The sequence below is a fragment of the Tauraco erythrolophus genome, chromosome 27, assembly GCF_009769465.1.
Source record: "Tauraco erythrolophus isolate bTauEry1 chromosome 27, bTauEry1.pri, whole genome shotgun sequence".
NCBI classification, from domain to species: Eukaryota; Metazoa; Chordata; class Aves; order Musophagiformes; family Musophagidae; genus Tauraco; species Tauraco erythrolophus.
This window is the reverse complement of record NC_141491.1, coordinates 2,167,541-2,190,207: the sequence shown is the minus strand read 5'-3', so window position 1 is coordinate 2,190,207 and position 22,667 is coordinate 2,167,541. Positions and strand designations below refer to the sequence as shown.

At 54.5% G+C, this 22,667-nt stretch overlaps 1 protein-coding gene across 2 annotated transcripts in view; it reads left to right on the top strand.

Moving 5' to 3' along the window:
• RASSF5 (Ras association domain family member 5) overlaps positions 1–15,414 on the top strand; it is a 28,867-nt gene extending 13,453 nt beyond the window's left edge. Inside the window, exons 1-5 of one of the 2 annotated variants that reach the window (XM_009979145.2) lie at positions 2,140–2,259; positions 11,402–11,515; positions 13,084–13,381; positions 13,749–13,864; positions 15,082–15,414. In XM_009979145.2, coding sequence (XP_009977447.2) covers positions 2,140–2,259; positions 11,402–11,515; positions 13,084–13,381; positions 13,749–13,864; positions 15,082–15,234 — 801 coding nt within the window. In that variant the 3' untranslated portion in view covers positions 15,235–15,414. Of the gene's footprint in view, positions 1–2,139; positions 2,260–11,401; positions 11,516–13,083; positions 13,382–13,748; positions 13,865–15,081 lie in introns of those variants that run through there. The other variant, XM_086627264.1, reaches the window with a different exon arrangement.
• Positions 15,415–22,667: the final 7,253 nt, after the last annotated feature.

The window sequence follows — 22,667 nt, the reverse complement described above, 5'->3', positions numbered from 1 at the left end:
TGTGGATGGTAGCTTGTGCGAAGATCTCAGAGCCCTTTTGGACCAGTCGAAGGAGCCCTGAAGAAGTGAGTGATAGCTGTGTCTCACAGGGGTGGTTTGCTGATGGTCCTGCTGCAGATAGTCCAGCTGCGGAGTAGAGCCAACGCTGCTGCCACGTCCCTGCTTGCTGGCTTGGTGAAAAAAATAGCATTTAGTGAAGGTGAGAGTTGTGCTGTGAAAAGGGTGTGAGGGAATTGACGTAAGAAGAGCCATCTGGGCACGGCGATGCCTTCTCTCTGCTTGGGTGGTGGATGTTGAAGGAGAGACCAGAGACACTGGGGCGAGGATGGTGCGCTGCTGCTGCGGCTCCTCGGGGCTGCGTCCGAACCGTCGTTTTTAATGGCCATCAGCAGCTCTTTCTGACGGGTCTGACTTTGCACATCCACTGCCACAACACCTCGTGGCAAGGTCTGTAAATCTGGCCGTGCGTGGCCTGGAAAAGCATTCCTCCTTTTGGTGTTAAACTTACTGTGCTCTTCACGTGAACGTCTCCTGCGATGTCGTTGCTCTCCGTCACATCTGGGTTCTCTCCAGTCCTTCCTTTCCAGATCCAGGCTGGCCCCAGGCATGGAAACCTTCCAGTACCTCTAGTGAGCCCTGCCCTTTGTTTATTCTTTCTTGGATGGGCTGGTCATATACTCGTGAACTTATTGACGTGCAGACATAGGATTTATTCGGTGGCACGATACCTTCAGGCCTTGTTCCCTCTTTCTTTGCTGAGGTGTGGTGGAGAATTGTTGGCAGGTACATTACTACTGCATTGCCTAAGCAGAGTCCTTTTCAACATGGTGTGTCAGGCTTTTCTTTAGTCCCTTCAACCTGCTTCTGAATACACACCAGTGTGGGTGGGGAGAGCCTGTGCCGGGATGTGCAGCATCCTCATGGATGCACGGACCCGTGCTAGAGCCCCGCCGAGGGTGGGCGATAGCCCAGGGGAGCAGAGCCCTTCACCTGCCCAGCTCTCCAGAAACGCCTGTGATCTTCACCGAGGAGGAAGGTCACAGCTGCTTTAAACGCTGCTGGGTGAAATGCAGGGTGTTAGCAGGGGGGTGGTGGCTCTGGAGGGTCCAGGGGAGAGGGGGACGGAGGAGACAGCTCTGGGGATGGGTTTGTGCCTGGCCAGGTTTCCGCAAGGCTGTGTGGGGAGAGGGGAGCAGGGGTGATGCTGTTGCTCTGAGGCTCTTTCCGAGGCCAACGCAGTGTTTTAGTCGGTCTGGAGCGAGTGCTTCTTGCCAACAGAGCCGAGGAGCTGAACGGTGTTTTCCTGGGCTGCGATGGAAGCTGCCTCAGCTGGGTGCCAGCGCTGCTGCAATCGCTCCCGCTGCTCTAAAATTAGCTGCAGAGCGGAGAGGCACCCACAGCGTCCTGGAGAGTGATGACCAGGGGCTCTCAGCACCCCCGAGGAGGGTCTGAGGCCGCGTCCTTGCCAGCCTCCCCCCGGCCCCACCACCTTTGGGCAGCACGTTTCTGCAAGCAGCCCTTGATCGGGCTCGGTCCAGCCTGACCTCGCTCCCCCAGGACAGCAGGTGCAGCGCAGCCCTCGAGGATGCGCGAACGGGGAAGGAGCAAGAATCCAGCCTGCCATGGCCCTGGGCAGCAAAGGAGATGCCGAGGGGATACCCGGGAGCTGGGCAGTGCCCAGGGCCAAGTCCAGCGCCTTGGCCCTGGCAGGGTGAGAAGTTTTGCAAGAGGAAGTGGCAGGGCCGTGCGGCGCGAGGCGAGCGCAGGAAGGGGAGGTGATGCTGCGGGCGCCCGGGGGAGCAGGCGGCGGGCGCTGAGCGAAGCTGGGCGCCGAGAGCTGGAGCAAATTCACAGCTCTGCCCCTTCCATGCTGCCCCAGCGCTGCTGCACGGGGAGGTGGGTGGAGGAGGAGAGGGAAGGGTTACCCAGCACGGCTGCCTGTTAAAGAGAAATAGCTCCGCTGGCTCTGGAGGATGAGCAGAAGGAGCTACTGCAGATAAAGTGCCGGCGAGCCGAGGATGTGAGAGCGGGCTCGCTGCCGGCACGGGAACCGGAGCGGGGACCGCCGATGGTCGCCGGCCCCCCGAGCCCCCCGGCGAGCTCCGTGCACGCTCGGCCTCTCGCCTCTGCTGAGCTTCGATGACCATCGGCAGCAGCATGAGCAGCGGGTACTGCAGCTTGGATGAAGACCTCGAGGATTGCTTTTTCACAGCAAAAACCTCTTTCTTCCGGAGCACGCCGAGCAAGGTCCCTGCCAAGGTAACAGCTTAAAAACTAGTGCGCAGGGCTGCGCCGGGTGGGGAGCAGGGGGGTTTTGCTGGCAAGGGGAGATGTCGGTGTTCCTGCACGTTTGGCTGCGGGTGCTGCCAGAACGAGCTTGCAGCTGGCAGGGAGGAGGGAGGGCTCTGTCTGCCCCCCGCTCGCAGGCAGGGGTCTGCACTGCTGCAGGATTTTCTCAGCCACGTCTCGACCTTTCGCTGTGCCGGGTTGGCTCCTTCCCGAGGGATCGTGGTGGAGGAGCTGACTCTAAATGTGGTTTTTTTTCAGCTTTGGGGGGGCAGGGAGCAACTCTGCTGGCTGCCATCCACGGGCCAGGCTCCCGGCCGGGGACCTGGGGTTTGGCTTTGCAAAATATGAACCATTGGTGAAAATTGTACCTGCCAGGTGGACAGGGAGATGGGAAAGTTACAGGGTTAAATTAATCTGCAAACTTATTAACACAGTGATGAATCCAGTTGTTTTTTGGGGGCTTGGGTGCGTGTGTCTGCCTTGGAGAAGGAGAGAACGCTTAGCTGGGCAGTGTTTCACCCCAGGATGAGATTTCTGTATCAGGAACATTGACAAGGCTGCTTTGCATTTTAAGTGTTTATTTAAAAAAAAATAAAAAAATCCTCATCATAAACACTGGGGCCCCAACCGGAGCTGAGCATAAAAGGAGAAGGCGCTGCTGCGGAAGTGGGGGTTTCGCTCAGGAACGAGCGCCCTGCGGTGCCGAGAGATGAGATCTGGCCCAGGGAGCAGCTTTTTGACTTAGAAATTCCCCGGCAAACCATCGGCACTGACGTGCTCCTGTTGGGGCTCTGCTATATTTGCATGCCCGAGGCTGCTGAGCTGCAATCCTCAGCAGGTGCTTCGGGGTTCAGCTTTCTGCAGCGTGGAGTCGGGAGGGCTCTCTGGGTGACCTGGGATGATGTTCTTGGTGGGGGGGAGGGCTTGATCTGGAGGAGAGTTTAACTCAACTGGCAATTTAATTTTAATTTCTTTGGAGAAATGCTCCCTCGGGTTTAACATGGGATATTCCCTGTTAACCAGCAGCTCCTTCTCGCTATGATTAACCGACACGTACTGCTGGTTTTTAAATGTCGTTTGATGATTCATTTGTGTAGGAGATGTAAAAGAGCGCGGTGTTGGTGCGATGGGCGCTGCACCCTGTGCTGGTTTAATGCTGTTCTTTTTGAGCCAGGGCACTGCAGATCCTCGGCTGCCTTTCGGAATCAGCCTGATCACGTTCGTGCTCAGGAGCTCTCCCTGCAGAGGGGTCGGGGGCTGCTGCAGCCCCTTTTCGCCCGGCTCCTCGCCTGGATGCAGCCAGTGTGGGCGGCAGACCTCACGACTGCTGGAGATGATGAAACCTTTCGGGGGTTTGGTGTTATGGGGAGGAAATGGTTCCTGTGCATAAAAAAAAAAAAAAAGACAACACCAAAAAAAAAAACCAAGACCCAACAAAACACCGCATGCAAATTCGCTGCTCAAGCAAATGATGTTGTGTAATGGGTTGGTGTGTGGAGGTGGGTCCTTGTGTTTCTCTGGATGGGGGTGGGAACCATCTTTAGATCTTGGTGGGAGAAGGTTTTTGGAGATGCATGGCATGCTGGGGGGTTGGTGGTGGTGCAGGTCCTGCAGGAGTGTGAGGCTGGACCTCAGCTCTGGATGGGGCTGATCCTGGAGCGTGGTGAGGAGGAGGAGGAGGAGGTGGTCTGGTGAGGCTGGGCTGGACGGTGGGTGGAGGGTGTCAAGAAGAGCATGTGCCTGGGGAGCAGCCAGCAAAGCAGAGGGACAGGGGCAGCCCCAGGGTGGACATCTTCCTTGGGTTTTGCTTCACTCCACTTACTTGGCATCTTACTTCTCTTGAGCGATGCTACTGAACGTGGAGCATTTCCACCATTGCTCTAGCTGCATGTAGCAACAGCATTGCTTCTCCCCACCAAGTAGGGTATCTGCTACTGGCCACGGGTGGAAAACATCAGCTTGGGCCCAAAACAGAATTAATCTGCTGAGTGTGTTTGGGAACGGCAACGTTTGTCTGTCCGTAGATACCCAGGAATGATTCCTGAGCACAGGATGCGCAGTGCGGTCAGTGCTGCGGCGATGGCAGTCACCAGCACGGGGCAGGAATAAGCTAAATACGGATCAGTTAGGGAGGCAGGTCTTCAAAGGCCCTGGAAACAGCCTCTGTAGAGGAAATGTGTTGTGTGGGGGGTAGGAGGGGACACACGGGCCTCCTGCCATTTAAAAAAACAGAGCGGAATTTGATCGCTATGATTAGAGAGACGATTTTTCTGGTTGAAATAACTGTATTAGTCTGGAGAGCCTCTTTCCAGGAATTTTGTAATTCCTTTTTATTTTCAGAACCATCAGTGCAATCACTCTTCGCTAGCAAAGAACCGGTTTAGATCTCAGATGTGACCTCATCCCCAGAGATCTATTACTTGGCATTTTCGTGACTCTTCAGCTGAGTGGCTTTGGTGGCTTCTGCCTGAAGTGTGATTGCCTAAAACTCTGCGGAATTGCTCTTGGAGTCCTGCGTCAGTGGCTGCCAGGAGAGCCGGCTTAGAGGAGAAAGGGACAAGTTTCTGACCAAGCGTAGAAAACACAAGAGGGACAGAATGCAGTTTCACCCAGTTTTACCTGCGATGGCGGCCACGTCCCTGGAGGTGCTTGAAACCCAAGGAGGGTTGGGTGAGGTGATCTGCAAGATCCCGTCCAGCCCTGGAGAAACCCCGTGCTCCCAGAATTGGCTGTCCATCAGGTGCAGCAGCCGCGTGGTGGCAAGTACCCAGCTGTGCTGAGTGGGCCACGGGGCATCGCCCCACCTGGTGCTGCATGCGGTGCGACACAGGAGGAGCCGGAGCTGCAGGACCAGCACAGGGTCCTGTCCTTGGCCCATTGTCTCTGCCCTCTGGGCTGTCGGAGCATGGAGCGATTTCCAGAGGGGAGGTGGGTCTGCAGGGGGTCTGGCGCAGCCTGGGGTGCAGGGGTGTCCCTGGGGCTGCGATCGGTTCCCCTGTGTTTGCTCCTGAGGGTCAGCAGATCCCTCTGATCCAGCCGGCTTCCCTGACGCGGACTGGGGTCTCTCCAGGCTGCACACAGGTGGTGCCATGGCCAGGTACCCATGGGGTCTCATCCAGCCCAGACCCCCCTTGAGATGGAGCTCCCTGGGAGGACCAGCTCAGCTCTCGCTGCTGAGCAGGGATGTGGCAGGAAGAACGGTTTCTAAGTGAAATCTCCATGGCAATCAAAACACTGAGCCCATCTTCACTCGCCTCTAACCTCTCTGAAACGCAGCAACGATCCTTCTCCCCTTCTCTAGAGATGCTCAGCTCTCTTATCTTTTGCCTTTTCCCTGAACCCCAGAGTAAACCACAGCGTCTCATTTGAATTTCTCAAAGGGAGTGAAATGTTGGGTTTTGTATTAGGTTTTTTGGGTTTTTTTCCTCAGTCCTTTTCCCAGGTAGTGCTGTGAGCCGTGGGAGTGCACGGTGCCAGGGGGGCATTGGGCTGTGGCAGTGATGGAGAGCAGGGGTGTCCCAGCTCCCTGGTGACTGACTGCACCGTGCGGTGCTGCCCCAGCCCTGCTGCAGCTGGATTTACAGTTCTGAACCACCGGTTCTCATGTTCCTGGCTCAAATTTGAAACGTTCACGTTTCTCTCCAGTCCTCCGTGCTGCGGTGCGGTCGTGGTCACAGGGCATGAGCTGGTGATGCTCCTCCGAACTGCGACTCCTCAGCCAGCAGCACTCAGACACGCTTCTCTGGGCTTTGCTTTCTGATGGTTTAGGACAAATCTTTCCTCAATAAGAAGATGAATTGAGGATTGATGCCCCTGAGGTGTAAAATCCCTTCAGAAGAGGTCTTCAAAATAGTCTTGCAACCTGAACACAGGAGTCATAGGGAGAGCTCGGGCTGTGTTTTCGAGAATGCAAATTTTCACAGTGTTGCTGATGTGAGTGGTGATGGACCAGTGCCCGAGCGCACCGGGGAGGACTTGGCCACTCCTGCCTTCAGCTGAGACAGTCGTTGCCAAGAACGTGGAGATGTTGGGCCAAATCCATCCCCACCGTTCTGCTGTTCAAATTCATTAACTAAATAGCTGGTAAGGAAAACTGGCTGGGAGCAAGGTGGGGGCAGGGATAGTGTCTCTGAGGCTGGTTTGTGGCTGCAGGGAAGTGGCCCTTGCTCCAAGGAGCATCCCGTGGAAGTGCATGCTCAGCCTTTCTGCCTATGGTGCCTTCCCATGTCTGGTTCTGTGGTTAGCAAAGCCACAGCTCAGGACCTGCTGATCTTCCACCTCCTGAGCTGCACATCCAAGCTGTAACCATGCACCAGCTCCTTGAGGCCTGCTGGGGCTGCGGTGGGACGGGGAGACGTGGGGAGAGGGCACCCTTCCCTCTGCACTGCTGCAGCCACGTTCGAAAGCTCCTGGGTCCCACCTAGAGCTGTTATTCCCAGCAGAGAGGTCTGACGTGGTGCAGAGCTGCTTGCTTGAGAAAGATTTAAGCTGAGGGTTGACTTCTGCAAGGTGAGAGGCTGTAGGAAGGATGCTCTTCAGGTGGACATGCAGCGTGTCTCTCCTGGCATGCTTACAAACGGATAAATAGAAAAATCTGTCACAGAGGCTTTGTTGTTGCCTTTCTTGGCTTAGAATCGCTCTTTTGAGAGCGTGTCACCGTGATCATGATGGCCCATGGGTTTTTTACCTCCCTCGTAATAGCCTGGCACAAGCTCACGGCTCATTAGACGAGGGGTGGATTGCAAAGAGGAGGCTGCTGTGGCCAACTTGTCCCGGCTGCCCCAGCCCCAGGCGATGGGCATTGTGTGTCACTGCTGCCGGCCACTTCCTGGGCCGCTTGTTCTGGGCGGCTTTTATCCTGCCGAGCATTAGCCCAAGTGCCAGATGAGGCTCAAGCCCTTTCTTACAATTGGTGTTTCTTACAGTTGGGAAATAATGTAGGCTACGGAAGGGGAGCCCGTTTGCAGCAGGCTGCGATGGGCAGAGGCAGGACACGGGCACATTCACTTCTCTGCACTGCTGGGGGTGCCCCAGGCCACTGCGGCTGCGTGGCCGGGCTCGGTCCTGGGCAGCCCGCGGGTGCCTGCGTCTCACTGCAGAATACAGCTGCCTGCAAGTTATTGTATGGCAGTTTCATAGGGGATGGTAAACCCTTTGCCTGCTGAATTTAAGTGACACCAGCAAGCTGGCAGTGGTGGTTGACCTCGGGCATCTGTGGCTTTGTAATGTTCTTGTGTCGGGTTTTTAAGAGGGCAGGAGTAGAAGCATCCTGGCAGCTCCAGTCTTGCCATCACTTTCCTTCCAGCTGCACGCGAGGGTGGTGCGATGGGAAGGTGCTGGGTTTGCAGGCTGGCATGCAGATGCTGTGGTGTGCTGGCACGCAGATGCCACGGTGTGCTGCCATGCGGCTGGGCCAGCCCCAGGGGTGGCCGATGTTGCTCCTTCCCGGTTTCCAGCCAGGAGAGCCACTGGTCAAGCAGTGACTGCCAGGGTTTAGGCACAGGCAGAGTTACCAAGATGTTTTGTTAACAGCTTCTTTCATCCTGTCCCAGTACAACAGGAAGTGTGGCAACGGTTTATGGTTAATAGCTTCTGGTTTTCTTCCTTCAGTCAGAATTGCATATTCTGCACCAGAAACTTTGCAAAACCAGAGGTCCGGGTAGATTCATGAAGAGCAAGAAGTAGCTGGTCTAATAGCACTTCTCTTCCCAGGGCTCGCCCCGCCGCGGCACTGGTGCCGCTGGGCTGCTTCGGGTCCTCGCTGACAGGTTGCTCTGAGATTGTGTTTTATGGTCTGTAAAACAGACAAGCAGAGTCTCCGGCCCTGGGGTGTGTCAGGGGTTGGGGATGGTGTGGTCGCTGCTGAGGGCTTGTGGCAGAGCCGTGCTTGAGCATCGCTGCCGTGAGGAGCAGGAAGGGGTGACGGGGTGAGCCCTTGGAGCCCCAGTGGCCTTTATGGTCCCGCAGGGCTCCCTCAGCCCTAAATAGCTGCCGGAGCCGGGATGGCACTACGCTGGGTCCCAGGGGGCAGCCGGCTCAGCTGTGTGAGCTCTGCTCCGGTGGCCTCCTCCCTGGGTGGAGCGTGTCCCTTGGGTCTGGTCCCAGCACTGTCGTGTGTGCCGGGCTCGTCACCCATCCCGTGGTGGGATTGCTGCAGAGAAGGGGGTTAGTGAAACTTTCTTTGCCTTGAGTCCGAGGGTGCAGGAGGAGGGTGAGCTGGCGGAGGCTGGTGCGGTGGGATTGCTTCTGCACTGTCGCTGGTTTCGTTTTCCAGCACAGGTCAGTCTCTCTCTGCACACCTTAAATTGTGCTGCAGTGGAAACAGTTAAACCATCTGTCACTGACATGGGGAGCTTAATAAAAGCAAATTAATTCTACACTGGGTGCAAGATGACTTATCAAATAACCCAAAGAGAACATAATATGGCCGTTAAAACCTGTGTTTGTCAAATTGTCATAATGCAGGGCTTCTTTTTCAATTGCAATTGCATGTGGAAGGGGAGAGAACAACCTGTTACCCACAGCTGTGGCTGCATGATCGTGTAAATTGTCGGAATTGTGACAGGCAAGGGCTGGAATCTCGTTTCCTTGGGGCAATCCCAACATCAGGGTGTTTGCTCTTCCGGCTGCAGATGAAGGCTCAGTGTGGCGGAGAGGCTGTGCTGCTCCCAGGGTTTGGCTGAGCAGCGGGTGCAGGACCCGGGTGCCCCTGTGTGCAGTGGGATCCTGGGGTTTTATGTTTGGGTTAGTCAAAACAAATAGACGTGGTAAATAAATAAGTGATGGGCAGCGTTTATTTCCAGCAGGCACGGCGGATCCGTGCAGACACACGGGAGGGAAGGCAGGACGCTGGTCCATGGAGTTGGTGGTGCCACCAGCCCCGTGCTCCTGAGCCAGGCTTCCCGCTCCTCCTGCTCCGGGTGATTTAGGTTTCCCAGAGCACGAAGCAATTACCGTCTGCTGTGTGCCTGCTGTGAAGCCCCGGGGACCAGCACTGCTCCAGGCTCTTGCGGTCCTGGGTGCACCGTGTGTCCTCCATGGAAACCGGGTGGCATCAGCGCACGAGCTGCTCGGAAAGCTCCTAATTGCTGCCACATGCTATTTATCTCAGCTGGAAACATCACAGGAGGGGAGAGACTCACCCCACTGGGGAGAAGAAAAATTCAGTGTTGGGGACAGACTGAGCCACTCCATTGGCTTTTCCATGCGTGTCCGGGTGGATGCTGGTCTGCACCGGGCTGCGTTTGTGCCACAGATGAAGTGCACCACATGTGCACAGCATGCCTTACCGCTGCGCCGTGCAGCTACAAGGCTCTTTGCAAGCTGGGGGGGATGGTCCTGGGGCTCTCCAAGCACTGGCTCGCTGTGGGTTGGGGTGGGGGTGGCCCTGGGGGGTGACAGCACGGCTGGGCCCGTCTCCGGCACTGTGAAATGGGTGACGTGAGGAAGCAGAGGGTTTCTGAGCGTGCATCTTCCACTAACTTAAAGGGAAGTTTTTTGTTGTTTTTCAGTTTTTTTTTTTTCTTTTCCCCAGCACTGCTTTTGAAAATTTCTACCCTTGGTGTTATTTTTAAAGACTCCCACGCCAGCCCGGCACCTGTGTGCAGCCACGCAAGACGTACTGCAGTGAAGCATGTGCCCAGGGGCTTGGGCAAATTGTGGAGTTGAAATTGCCCTTATGATAAGTGGGTGTTTATGTGCAATTCTTAAATACCCCAGGAAAGCTTTGCTTTTATTTTCTGAAGGCTCTGAACAAGGAGACCATAATGCAATGTCCGTGCTCCTCCAGTGGGTTACTGCTCCAGATCTGTGTTCCGAGAGGTCTCGTACTGTTTGCTGGTCTCAAGCAGAAATTGCAAACTCTCGCTTGGGAATCGCTTGGCTGAATTTGGGGCTCTGAGTCCCAGGACTGTAGCCGTCTTGCCAGATTGCAGCCAGGATTTCAGTTTGTCCTGTACTTGATTCTTCTCCTAAAAGAAATATCCCGGGTAGCCTGGGGCGATACTGCCTTATTTACAGCCTGCCACATCCTGGTCCCTGTGCTGCGGGGCTGCCTGGGAACAGACAGGCTTTGCTCCCAAAGTTGCTTTTTTTCTCCTCCCTTTTTTTCCCTTTTTGGAGGTTACAGGTTCGTTCTGTACCAGCCTTGATAGCACATCCCTTCACGCTTCCTGCGCTCGGTTCACGCCAACTTCTGAGCAAGCCCCCACAGAACCCGGGAGCGCTGCTCGCGGTTCCGGGTGAAACGTGTCGGCAGCCCGTCTCTGGGGAAGGTGGGGAGTTATGGGATGGCAGCAAGGTCAGCACCGGGACATGGGGCCTGCTGAGCACCGTCCCAGGCACGTGCAGGCTTGTTGGCAGCGGGTCTTTTGCCTCCAAAGGGGAAACTCCCCAAAACCTGAGCCAGCAGTAGCCATCGCCATCCCAGTGATCCCACGCATGGGCAGACGCTGAACAATTTCTGACACGGGCTGGGATGCCTGACTGGCTTTGCAGCGACTGATTTATTAGTCGTGCAGCCGGCTTGCTGCTTGTGTGATTTGAGCTGCTCTGAGCTATAATTTGCAAAGCTCAGGAGGAGTTATCCAGCAGGGATTTAACTTCAGGTTCTGCCTGGGTGAACCTGCTGGAAGCTGGCTGAGGAGCACCCCGGGTTGTTAAGGGGGTGCCTGGTTTGGGTAGGCAGAGCCACGAACACTGGAAATAGGATGTGATTTTTCAAATGCATTGCAAGAAGCAAAGAAACGCTCGGCAAGTGCAGGCGGCTTGTTTTTTTTTTTGGAAGCACGTTTTAGAGGATGGATTCTTTGCCCTGCTCTGTATGGGGGTGTCTTTACTGCTCTGTGCCTGTTTCCCACTAACTGGCAGATTTTGTGTTACCCTCCACTGCCCGTTACTGGTGTACAGAGGTGGTTTGGGGCAGAGATGTGGCATTCTGCACATTTAACCTCTTGGTCATAGGGACCATCTCCACCTGCACCATCGATGCTCCCATGAGCTCAGGCTCTGTGCAGCCTCTTTGTCCCTGTGTTTCCCAAGTGAAAGTAGAGCTCAACAGACGCAGCGTTACACAATATGTAAAACAGCTAAAGCTTGTCTCTTCTGATTTCAGAATGTAACGCAGACAGTAGAAGAAGAAAAACCCGAGCCTCCGACCATCCAGGAGATCAAACAGAAAATCAAAAAATACAACGCCAAAGTTACAAACTGCCTCTTGATGAAGCTGGTACGTATCGGGTGCCATCACCTAACACACAGAAAGACCGATGCTGGTTTCTCTGGGCTCCCAACAGAGCCAAGCTGTAGGAAGGCATCTCCAAGGCAAAAGGGCTTGTGGCTGCTGAGATGTTCTTGTTCCTTACACCATCTGCTTTTTCTCCTGCTTGGGTTTCCGTAGCGTTACACGGGCACTTGATCTAACCCCTCCGTGCCTCCATCCCCGCTCAGCCGGGCGCACTGGCACGGTGATCCCTGGCCAGCCTCTGCTGCCAACGACTCGCCACGAATAGATGAGCCCACGTTGTTCTGGTGGGGATGAGACACAGTAAAACTCGGGCTGCAACAGCAGCTGTCGCAAAGTGGATTTAGAAACACAACGTGTGTTTAGAAACACGAAACCTTTCTAGAAAGAGATGCTTTTCTCTCCTCCGCTGCCAGGCTTGCTTAAGCAGAGGTCTGAGAAGCACAGTGGATGCCATATATTTTGAAGCTTTGATTGCAAACCTGCTTATTGCCCCCTGTAAGTAAAGCCTTGATGATACGTGGTGGGAAGACAAGGAAATAACCTCTTTTACAAACTGGAGTATCGCAAACGTACAAACTTCACAGGATGTTATAGAGAGGGGGGAAAAGCTTCTTAGAGAGTGAAATAATTGAATTGTAGAACTTCCAAGAACAGCAGCTATGTTAACTCCCTGGTGCTTGCTAACAACTGAAAATAAACATGAAATTAATTTAAAATAGTCGATTTTAGAACCATTTCCTTTGTGAAAGTGGCACACGACTTCTGCTGGAATGTCTCGCCCATTGATTTTTATCACCCCTTGACTTACAGGAGACATTTGGGACTCAAATCTTTACTCCTGAGTTACTTTACTTCAAGCTTAGCAAAAATACAGCCTTGGGACTTGATACAGCCCTGGGACTCGACTGGGCTCAGCTGCTGGTGGTGGCCCTTTGGTGGGACCACAGGCCAGCGCTCCCAGCACCCGAGGTGGACCCCTTGGCTCATTCCTGCCTGGCACCCACGGATGGTCCGTACAGAGCCAGGCTTTTCTCTTGATTTCTGCAATTTCACAGAGCTGAGGGTAGGGAGAGGGACCTGTCATGAGGCAGGCTGATCTTGAATGATGATTTATTACACGGAGTGTGAGAATCCCATAAACGGGGAATAAAACATGAGGAATACGGTCAGGAGATCCTGCTGAACATGAGGGTAGAGACCTTCCCAGAGGTTTCAAATCCTCACTTAAGTGCAACTAAAAATCACATGTAATGGTTTCCGTTCACTTGTAGCAGTGTCAGTTTTAAATCAGACAAGATTGTGCAGACACGAGGAAGGGATGAGTCATTACCGAGTGGAAGGAACAGGAGAAAATCAGTAGTGACTAACCCGAAATTACTGGTTACTTTTTACATGATTAATAAGAAACCCTCAAACTCTTAGCAGTACCAAGGGGTGGAAAGTCCTGCAGTCACCCCACGGGCTGCAGCTCTGTAGACCAGAAAGCCTCTCATAGAGGGGGTAGGACTGGAAAGGCTCCCTGGAGCCTGACCCCCCCTCCTTTGCTTTAGAACGACGATGGGACGTACACAGGTTTCATTAAAGTGCATTTGAAGCTGCGTCGCCCCGTGACGGTGCTGGCAGGGATCCGGCCGCAGTCCATCTACGATGCCCTCAAGGAGGTGAACCTGGCCGACACGACGGACAAGAGGACCTCCTTCTACTTGCCACTGGATGCCATCAAGCAGCTCCACATCAGCAGCACGACCACGGTGAGCGAGGTGATCCAGGGGCTCCTGAAGAAGTTCATGGTGGTGGATAACCCTCAGAAGTTTGCACTTTTCAAGGAGATGCGGAAGGACGGGCAAGGTGAGTTCACCCCCTCGGACCCACCAGCTTTCCTGCTTTGCCTGCTGTTTTGTGTTGCACAAACATACCCAAAGCATCTTTCTAGGACTCAGTGGTGCGTCGGGCAGGCAGTGTCTGAATTTCAGATGGATTCAGACCTCCACAGGAGGTGATGCTGCCTAAGTTAACATGGAATTGCTAGTTTTCAGAGGGGGCTGAAGCCACCTAAAACCTAATGGAGATCGTTATGGATCTGTGTTAGAGACTCAGCTACTTCCACTACGATCCTGAGCAGCGTGAACCGCTTTTACATGCTCCAGTCGACCTCCTGAGCTTTCCTCTGCCCCGCAGCCCGGATCTCACTGTGGATATCTGCTGTCCCTTGCAGTGCTCTTCCAGAAGCTCCTTCTCACCGAGTACCCCCTGTACCTGCGGCTGCTGGCGGGCCCCGACACGGATGTGCTCAGTTTTGTGCTGAAGGAAAACGAAACAGGGGAAGTTGAGGTATGTCTCTGACCCTTTCCCTGGGTTTTTACGTGAACATTGACAGCGTGGCAGAGCCAGGAGGCGTGCGGCAGAGGCGGCGCGGGTTGAAGCAGTGCCACGCAAGCAAGGCTGCTTCCCTCCAACGGGGGCTGGGTTTGCCTTCCAAAATGCTGAGTGCGATACCAGCTTTTCTCCAAACTTAAACTGTCACCTGAATGGACTGCTTGTACCTTAAAAAAAGTATATATAAAAATTTTGGTTATTTATTGCTTCTAAATTACATTGATTTTTAAAAAATTTAAACTTGAGCTGTGAAAATGCTGAGGCCGGTTTTGATGGCCAACCCATAATCTGCTTATAGAACCAAGCAATGCCACCCCAGAGTTAATTCTCAATAATTAGATTAGCTAAACACTGCTGGAAGTAATCCACTAATTTAAGTAGAAGCCAGGGACACTCAGGGAATAAATTTGCAGTGATTTTTTTGGTTGCAGTCGTGCTCCCCACCACGACGAAGGCAAACATTGGGAGCTGCTGCATCCGGTGGGATTCTGCCTGCTGTGCCTGGAGCGGCTCCGTGCCGCGGGATGGTTCAGGATGTGCCATGCTGCCAGAGCGGCACTGCGGGTGGTGAGGCCGCTGCAGGAATGCCGCTTCCCGTGGCACTGCTGAGCAGGCACAGCAGTATTTATTAAGTGGTGGCAATGCTCAGCCCGTGCCCTGCCTGTGCCTTGCTGCCCGCCCAGCGCCGTGGTAGGTGACAGCCAGAGCAGCCCGTCTGCCGGCACCGCATGCCAAGAGCTTTGCTGAAGCTCAAATGGTTTTGGTAACTTTGTAGTAAATGAAAGAGAACCAGCTCCTGCTGGGACCTCGCTCCCCCTTCCTGACAAGAAGCGTTGTGTAATGCTACGTCAGTTATTTCCATGTACATCTCAGTTCCTCAGGGAGCTGTGTCATCTCTTGCACTGGGAGCTTTAGTTCACCCCAGTAAAGATGATTTCTATTAAATCTACAGTCTCAGGGGCTCAGGACTGGGATGGTCCTTTATGCTGTAGCCCAGTATCCTGTCTCTCTCACAACATGATGCTGTGAGATTAAGCTGCCAAGAGATATCAGATACATGTTTGAATGTATTTTATTCTTCATCTTCACAAATTCAGGGAGAAAAAAACACACAAAAGCAATAAGGTGAATGGAGTGTGCTTACTTTTCCTCCGTTTCTGCTATTTTTGCAGTGGGACGCATTCTCCATCCCAGAGTTACAGAACTTCTTGATGATACTGGACAAAGAAGAAAAGGACAAAATCCAGCAAGTGCAAAGGAAGTACGAGAAGTTTAAACAGAGTCTGCAACAGACCTTGAAAGAAGCCAGAGGCAAGCCTGGATAACCCTTCAGCAGGCACTGGGCACCAGACTAAGCTAGGTATTATTTTTAAAAGGAAAAGACACTTCTCAGGACACCTTATTGTGGTCACTCTCCCTCTTCGTGCTTTCATTAAGGACTGGCTCACAGCACCCAGAAAACGAGCATACTGTATTTTCTTCTTTTGAAACCTCTTATCCCAGGACCAGAGCCAGTCAAAGAATGGGAAGCCCGTTTCCAAACTGTGCCTGTTAACAAACCAAACACAGCTGCCGGTTCACTTTTCAGCTGTACCACCTGACGGAGAAGCTTCATAGAAAATGCTATGTTGACCCCAACAGGAACATCCACTGGCTGATGTTTTGATCAGGGTAACGCTGCTCATGCTCCTCCCAGCAACTTCCTGCTTCTTGTTCGGAGGTGCTGCGGCTCATTCATTACGTGGCCGAGTTCTCGTTCCATAAGTAGAGCACAGGAAGCAGCAGATCAAGTGGAGGAGGTTGTTGCACCAAACCACGTGGGGGTTGCAGCTGCAATCGATGCCAAACGGACTTGTTCAGGGCTGAGGCGCCAGGGAAATGTAAAGTTGTGACACCAAAGCAGCTGCAACAGCCAAAGTCTGTTAGTATTACTGAAACTTGGTGATATTCATTCCAGGAAAAGTCATCTGTTTTGAGTCTAATTAACTTCCAAATTTGAAACCAGATGTGAATTAAAGCAAATACCCCTGATGCTCAGCTAAGTTAGCCAGTGTTTTACCAGTTTTGTACTCCGTAGGAATTGGGAGTTATGTTTTAACAAATTGTGTCTCAAAAGGGTAAAGATGATGGTTGAGGCACGGGCTGATGGTTTGATACTGAACCTTTAGCAATACATATCCAACAGACCAACCCAGGAAAGCTCGAAACCCCCTTTCACAAATCAAACTGATTTCAAGCCATGAACAGGTCTGGCACCGAGGGAGAGGAGCTCGGAGCAGGGCCCAGCTGTGGAGGTGGCACCAAGAGCACAGGATGCCTTTAGCAGCTGGAAGAGGAAGGGAACCCTTAGCCTCAGATGCTTTCCTCCCACCACTCTCCCGTGCTCTGCTTCCCCTCGCTAACCCCCCCTTGCGCTGCTCTCCCACCCCTCCTGCCCGTGACATGCCATCCTGTCCTCCCTGTGCCACTCTGTACGGCATGCCGTGTTCTCCTCCCCTCTCTCCCCACTCGCAATGGGTGCTCTGCCTGCACGTCCAGGAAGGTTACCAGGTTCTGCTCTCTGCGTGGAGCTGGGAGAGGAGAGTCAGTCTCTCTGCCCCTCTCTCAGGGCTCCCACTATCTCCGGCGCACGCACTGCGCGTCCATCGTAAAAATCCTTGAGCCGGAGCATCGGTTACTGCCATAACTCCGCCCGGAGCCCCTGGTGCCGTGCAGCGATGGCTGACGGGCAAGGAAGGCTCCAGGGGTGCCGGTGCGAGAGAGGACGGTCCCACGTTTACGCTCAGTGCTGTCCCGAGCACGCGGCACGCAGCCAGGTTCAGTCTGCCCCCCGTTTGCACCGGACACGGCAACAAAGCGTAGAGAGAGAAGGGAGCGTGGTGCTGACCGCGCGCAGCCGGAGCGCGCGGAAGGGCTGCACGTCGCCTTGATGCACGAGCGTCCCTCTGCGCTCGCTGCTGCTGCGACCCCACCGGCACGAGGCGGGAAGGGAGGCAACAGGATTTTGGGGAACAGTTACCGCAGAGACAACGTGGAAGAGTCTAAAAATTTACCTCAGTGCCTTTTTTTCCTGAAGCGTGAAAACTGTAAACTTTGCATTTGGGCTAAAGAGCAGGTTGGAAGGGGCTTTTGTCAAGAGGCCTTGTCGGTCCTGTCCCCCATTTACCTGAAGTGCTGTTGTGGTCAGGCTGCTTTTGTCCGTAGAGGGACAAGAAACTGTTTCGTTTCTTGAAGGTGACTGCTTGGGATTATTTTTATTTACTCCCCCCCCGCGATTTATACTTGTTTGTTTATAAACCGTGAGAGAGTAACCACATCACCTAAAGCCCCTTGGTTGGTACAAATGCCACTTTCTGCAAGCTCAGTTCCAGCTCGTGCTTTAGTTGGCAGTGGGAAAGGGTTTGCCAAGGGCTGTGCCCTCCGGCAGGCGGTGCAGAAGGGCCTCCCAGCGGGACTGTACCCCCCGACGACCTTCAGCGGTGTGGTGGCAGCCCAAACAGAGCAGCAGTTTTCCTGCTCTGGGGCTGCTTGTCCGTTGGCAAGAATACTTATTACTTCACCATGCACTTGTGAAGTAATTTAAATACCATTTATCTAGTGCTTGGAGGCTTGAAAGCGCTGTATAAACCCTTCTGCTCAGTCAAGAGAAAGAACACTGTAAAAATGGTCGTTGGTTCTGAGCAGTAAGATCCAGGTGCTTGGTTTTAAGCCCCTTATCTTTCTGGCTAAAAGCTGTAAAGGTTTCTTTGTTGTTGTTGTTGTTGTTGTCGTTTTCTATGAGAGCTTTGGTGACTGGAATCCAGCATGTCTTTGACATTTCGTAGAAGGCACGGCTTCTTATGCGATTACCGTGAATGCTGCTGAAAACCTCCTGCAAAGGGGAGGGCTGTTTCCTTTATTTTTTTTTTCCAAGATACGGGGCGTTTGAGGAGTTGGTAGGTCTGGAAACTCAGATTCTCAACAGTCAGTTGAGCTGTGTCTAGGGTAGAAGTGTTGGCCCCTTCCTTAAGCGCAAAATATGTCGGCAGTGCCTTTGGTTAGAATATTGTCTTGCCTAGTTGGTGTGAATTTATTTTTCATGTCTATTGTAAAACATGTAAAATAATGTGTATGGAATGGAATAGTAAAGCTTCTATGGCAAAGTGAAATGCATTTTTGCAATGCTGTTATTTATTTTTACTACTCCCAAGTTATTCTATGGCATTTTTAAAAACGTGTCTCACTTCCAGCTTTTTTGAAGGTTCTGAAACTACTTGTACATATGCAGACAGCGTACAAGACTGATAATAAAACTGTCAGTAATTACAGAAATCTCTTCTACTTCTTTTTCTGGCAATGCTGATAAACCCGTTAACATACATTGGTGCTTTCAGTAGTAACACTGCGAGGTTTCTTTGTGAGGCTGTTTGATGTGTCAGTCAGTCGGATGCCGTGGCTCGAGTTTAGTGTCGAACTCCTGCACGGGAGATGCCCAGGTCCTCCAGCACCAAAAGTGCCAGGAGGGAAAGCCTTGGCTGGTGCTCACTAGCTCTTTGCCACCTACTCGCTGCCGAACAAAACTGTGGCTCTGCCCTTGTTCACCTGTGCTCCATACGTCCTGTGTCCCTATGCTGCCATGCTGGGACCCTGGCACGGGCTGTGCAGCCCAGTACCGTCAGCGCAGCCCGTACCCCCTTGCAGGGACCCTGGTGTAGTGGAAGGTGTCCCTGCCCATGGGACAGGGGGATTGGAACTAGATGGTCTTTGAGGTCCCTTCCAACCCAAACCATTCCATGATTCTATGATTCTACCAGGCAGTTCCCAGAGGAGAAACGCTGCTGGAAGCAATTGTCCCATGGGGCGAGAGCAAAGCCCCCTTTCCAGCAGCCTTTCTGGTTTCCCAGGGATGCCCAGGAGTGCTGGAACCTTGCCTGGCTCAGCCCTGGGGAGACCCAGCGTGACGTCACAGCCGCGGCCACTGTGAGGTCAGAGCTGGACGCCTCTATAAGTGCGGCGCACGGGGAAGGAGCCCCACAGTTTCTGCGTGGCTGTTGCCCCGGGCAGGTGCACTCCTGCTGGAGGGCAGCTTGGGGCAGGTGCCAGAGCTGTTTTTGCCCAGGCAGGCGCTCTGCCAGGGCTGAGAGGACAAGCTGAGCGGGCTGTCTGCCTTTGCCCAAAGATGCCAAGGAGAAGGGTGCCCCCGAGGAGACGCCAAGGAGCCTCCAGAGGCTCCTCGGACAATGCAGAGGAGGCAGCAGGGCAGAGCCGCAGCTGGACCAGCAGGTACGAAGTGGGCTGCTCCTGCCCGGGGCGTCAGGTTGGGGTGGTGGCACGGATGCGGCCTGATGCGGTCAGTGGGGTGCGGAGCAGCGTGGGGAAGCTGGCAGAGGTTTTCTGAAGAGCCCCGTGGCTGGCAAAGCCCCCCTTCCGTGGGGACGGGTCTGGGCTGAAAGCCTGGCTTGCTCTCCCAGCCAAGAGCCAGCGTGCAGCAGGGCACCTGGGGAGGGGCAGCCTCGCGCTGTGGGGGTCGTAGTCCAGGCTGCTGCGGGGAGATTCTGCTGCGAAGGGAGGCCGAGCCCCTGGGACCTGAGACTGGCCACCTCGGGACGTGGAGACATGGTCCTGCCTGGCTGAGCGGGCAGCTCTGCGCAGAGGAGAGGGGTCAGGAGAGCGCCAGTGCCCAGGGAAGAGGTGGGGGGCTGTGGTGGGGTGCAGCAGCCTGGGCCCCCTCCCCACGTGGCCACTGAGAAGTGGATGCCGAGGGGCAGGTTGGTGCCAGGGAGCCGGGAAAAACGGTGAGAATCAGACTGTGCTGCCGGGTGGCCTTCCCCAGGCAAGGGACTGCTGGCAAGGATCGCCGCTCAGGCTACTCCTGCCCACCTCAGCTCACATGGCGTGGGGACAGTGGGCAACCGGCATTTTTCTGTTTTCTCCCACAGGTTTTTTGACAGGATGCTGTTCTACATGGAGTTATCTAAGACCTTGGCCGACACCATAGAAAGTGCAAGTAAGCTGGGCACTGCCGCTTGCTGCGAAGTCCTGCGGGGTGAACTTGGAGAGCCGCGCTGTGCCAGAGCTCTGGCCTAACGTCACGCGTGGCAGGAGAAATGCCCTGCACCTTGCTCCAGGGAGGGAGTGCGTAGGAACCGGTGCCCAACTCCCCGCAGGCAGCTGAAACGCGTGGCTGGGCATCCTAGAGAAAAGCCTTCAAGGCACGGTCCTAACTTTTCTCTGGTTTCTTTGCCCAGGAAAGATCACCACCTTTATTTGCGAGCTGCCCAGTGTACTCGCCTTCACATGGACACAACTGCTGCGTGGACATGCCTTCCTTGTGTACGTACTGCGTGTTTCTGCTCCTGTGTGGCAGGGAGGGCAGAAGGGGGATGCCTGAGGGCCAGGGCAAGCAAAGGGGAGCGCAGCGGGTGTTCCCGGCCAGCATTCCGGGGCTCCCACTCAGGCACTGAAGCTCGGGCTCTGCTCGTGCCGTGGCTGTTCTCAGGGAGAGCCAGGAGCAAAGCCCCTCGGCAGTCTCGCTCCCACACGTTTGCCAAAGCCCCAAACTTTGGCTCTGGTAGGACAAACTGCCGTGTGGCCAGACACTGAGCGGGTGCAGAGCCAAGCCTCCGCAGGGGAAGAGTTTTCCCCAACTCTGGCAAGAGACCGTGCGGGTCTGGGAGGGCTCTGGGAGGAAAGCCAGACCAGGCTCCCGCACTCCCATCTGTGCGGAAAAGGGCCCCTGAGAGCTCTGTGTGACCGCCCGGTAGGGAGCTCTGAGCTGAACGGCGCGGGCAGAAATCGTGTTCTTCCTGGGCGCTGCTCCGGCAGCAGCAGGCTTCCCAGCGGTGGCTTTTGGCCTGAAAAGGGAAATCCACCTGTGAAGAGGTTTGCCTGAGCCTGGGCTCACTGACAGCCGCAGGACTGACTCTTTTTCAGGCGAAAGATGTCCCTGGGGAGGTGGAGGGTTGCCAGCACGAGTCCATCTGATTGCCATCACTATGCAGCACATCACCAAAGAAACACTTCCGTCTGGGACCATCAACAGTGCCCCCAGAGACATGGCTGTCTTTGTAAGTCTCTACTGGGCGCGTCTGGCGGGGATCTGGCCCTGGGGGAAAGCCATGACAGGGTCTCGTTGCTTTTGTGCATCCTCTGAGGTTCGTGTCCTGCTTGCTGCCGAGCACTGCAGTGCCCTAGCGGGACACTTCAAGGGCTCTAGAGGTTTCGTCCCTCTTAAGGCTTGTTCTGGCCGAGCACCTCAGGGTTCTTGACCAGAACTCAAGGTGGAGACTGAGCTCCACCCGAACCAGTGCTGCACCAGGGCTAGAGCCCCAGGAGAGGGTGGGTAGGGGACAGGGCTGTTCCAGCACATGTGTCTCTTTGTGGGGACGTGTCTGAGCTGCTCTCCTTGTGCTTTGCCTCCGAGGGAGTGGACGCAGACGGAGAAGAGGAGACTCTCCTTTGCACATTCACGTATGACGTGAAAGCAGGGGCTGTTCAGAACTTCCCTCTGAAGGTGCGGTCCACGCACGGGGGCAAGATGCCAGGGAGCAAAACACGTTTGCCTGCAAGTCCACGGCAGGAATGGCGTGAATGGTTTTTCCACCACCGCGAGAGCCCTGGCGGGGCTGGGAGGGCTGAGGAGCACGCGGTGGTGGTAGCGAAAGGACAGCAAGGGCAGGGTCAGGCCTTGTGGGAGCATCATCCCGAGAGATCCCTGGCTGCACCCACTGCCTTCAGCAGAGCCAGCTGCACACGTGGCCACTCCACCCAAGCAACGTCTTTGTGCCATGGAGAAACAGGGACGCCTGGTCAGGCAGCACCGTTGCTCCATCCCGTGGCCCGCTGGCAGGCTGGCCAGTGTCCTCTGCTCCCAGCGTAGCATGGCCCTTGTCTCCCGCCTGCCAGGAGAAAAGCAGCAGAGCAGACAGCAGGAGCTTGGTGGGGTGGCACCCCAGCTGCCCCACGCGTAGGAGCACCTGCCCGGCCTCTCTGTTGGCACAGAGCAAGCAGCAGAGGGAAGGGACACAGCCCCAGCCAGGCGGGCATGCGGAGGATGCCCGGTGCCTTCCCCTCTCCCACCTTCCCAGCCTCCCCAGCAGCTCCGGCACCAGCAGCGAGCCCCGGAGTTGCACAGCCGCCCCCACCCACTCTCAGGAGCTTGTTCCTGAGCAGGAGCGGGGCTGGCCAGAGGGGAGACGTTGACTGCTTTGTCACTCCTGTTTCCTTGTCCCTCTTTTCTTCACAGAACGCTCCGTTTCCCAGAGCCTTTTCCTACATCAAACTCGTGAAGAGCAACTGGGGACGACCAGAGTACACCTGCATTTATCGAGTGTGGGTTTATGGGAAGAAAGCCTCAGCTGAAAACAGCGGGACAGAAGAAGGACAAACGTAAAAGAGGAGAGGGGTGTCATGGACAGTCATACATCAAAATGTGTTTATGTATTAAAATAACAGAAACCATAAAAATCCAGCTAATAGAGTTCATTCTCATTGCCGAAATGTCTGATACCAATACCTGGAAATGTCTAAAAGGATAAAATCTAAAACCAAAGGGGTTTTACTTCGGACAGAGAGAGTCTCTGGCACAAGACGCTGCGCTGTTCCAGGACATGTTGGAACATCCTTGGCTTACACGTCGGCAGGGGTTCTATACTGTGCTTTTGCTAAAAGGTACAGAGCCAGAATGCTGAACTAGCCCAAAGCCAGCGTAGCCAGAAAAAACAGTGCACCATTAGGAACTTCTAGACAAATATGTGGAAAATGATAACGCTAGGGGTTT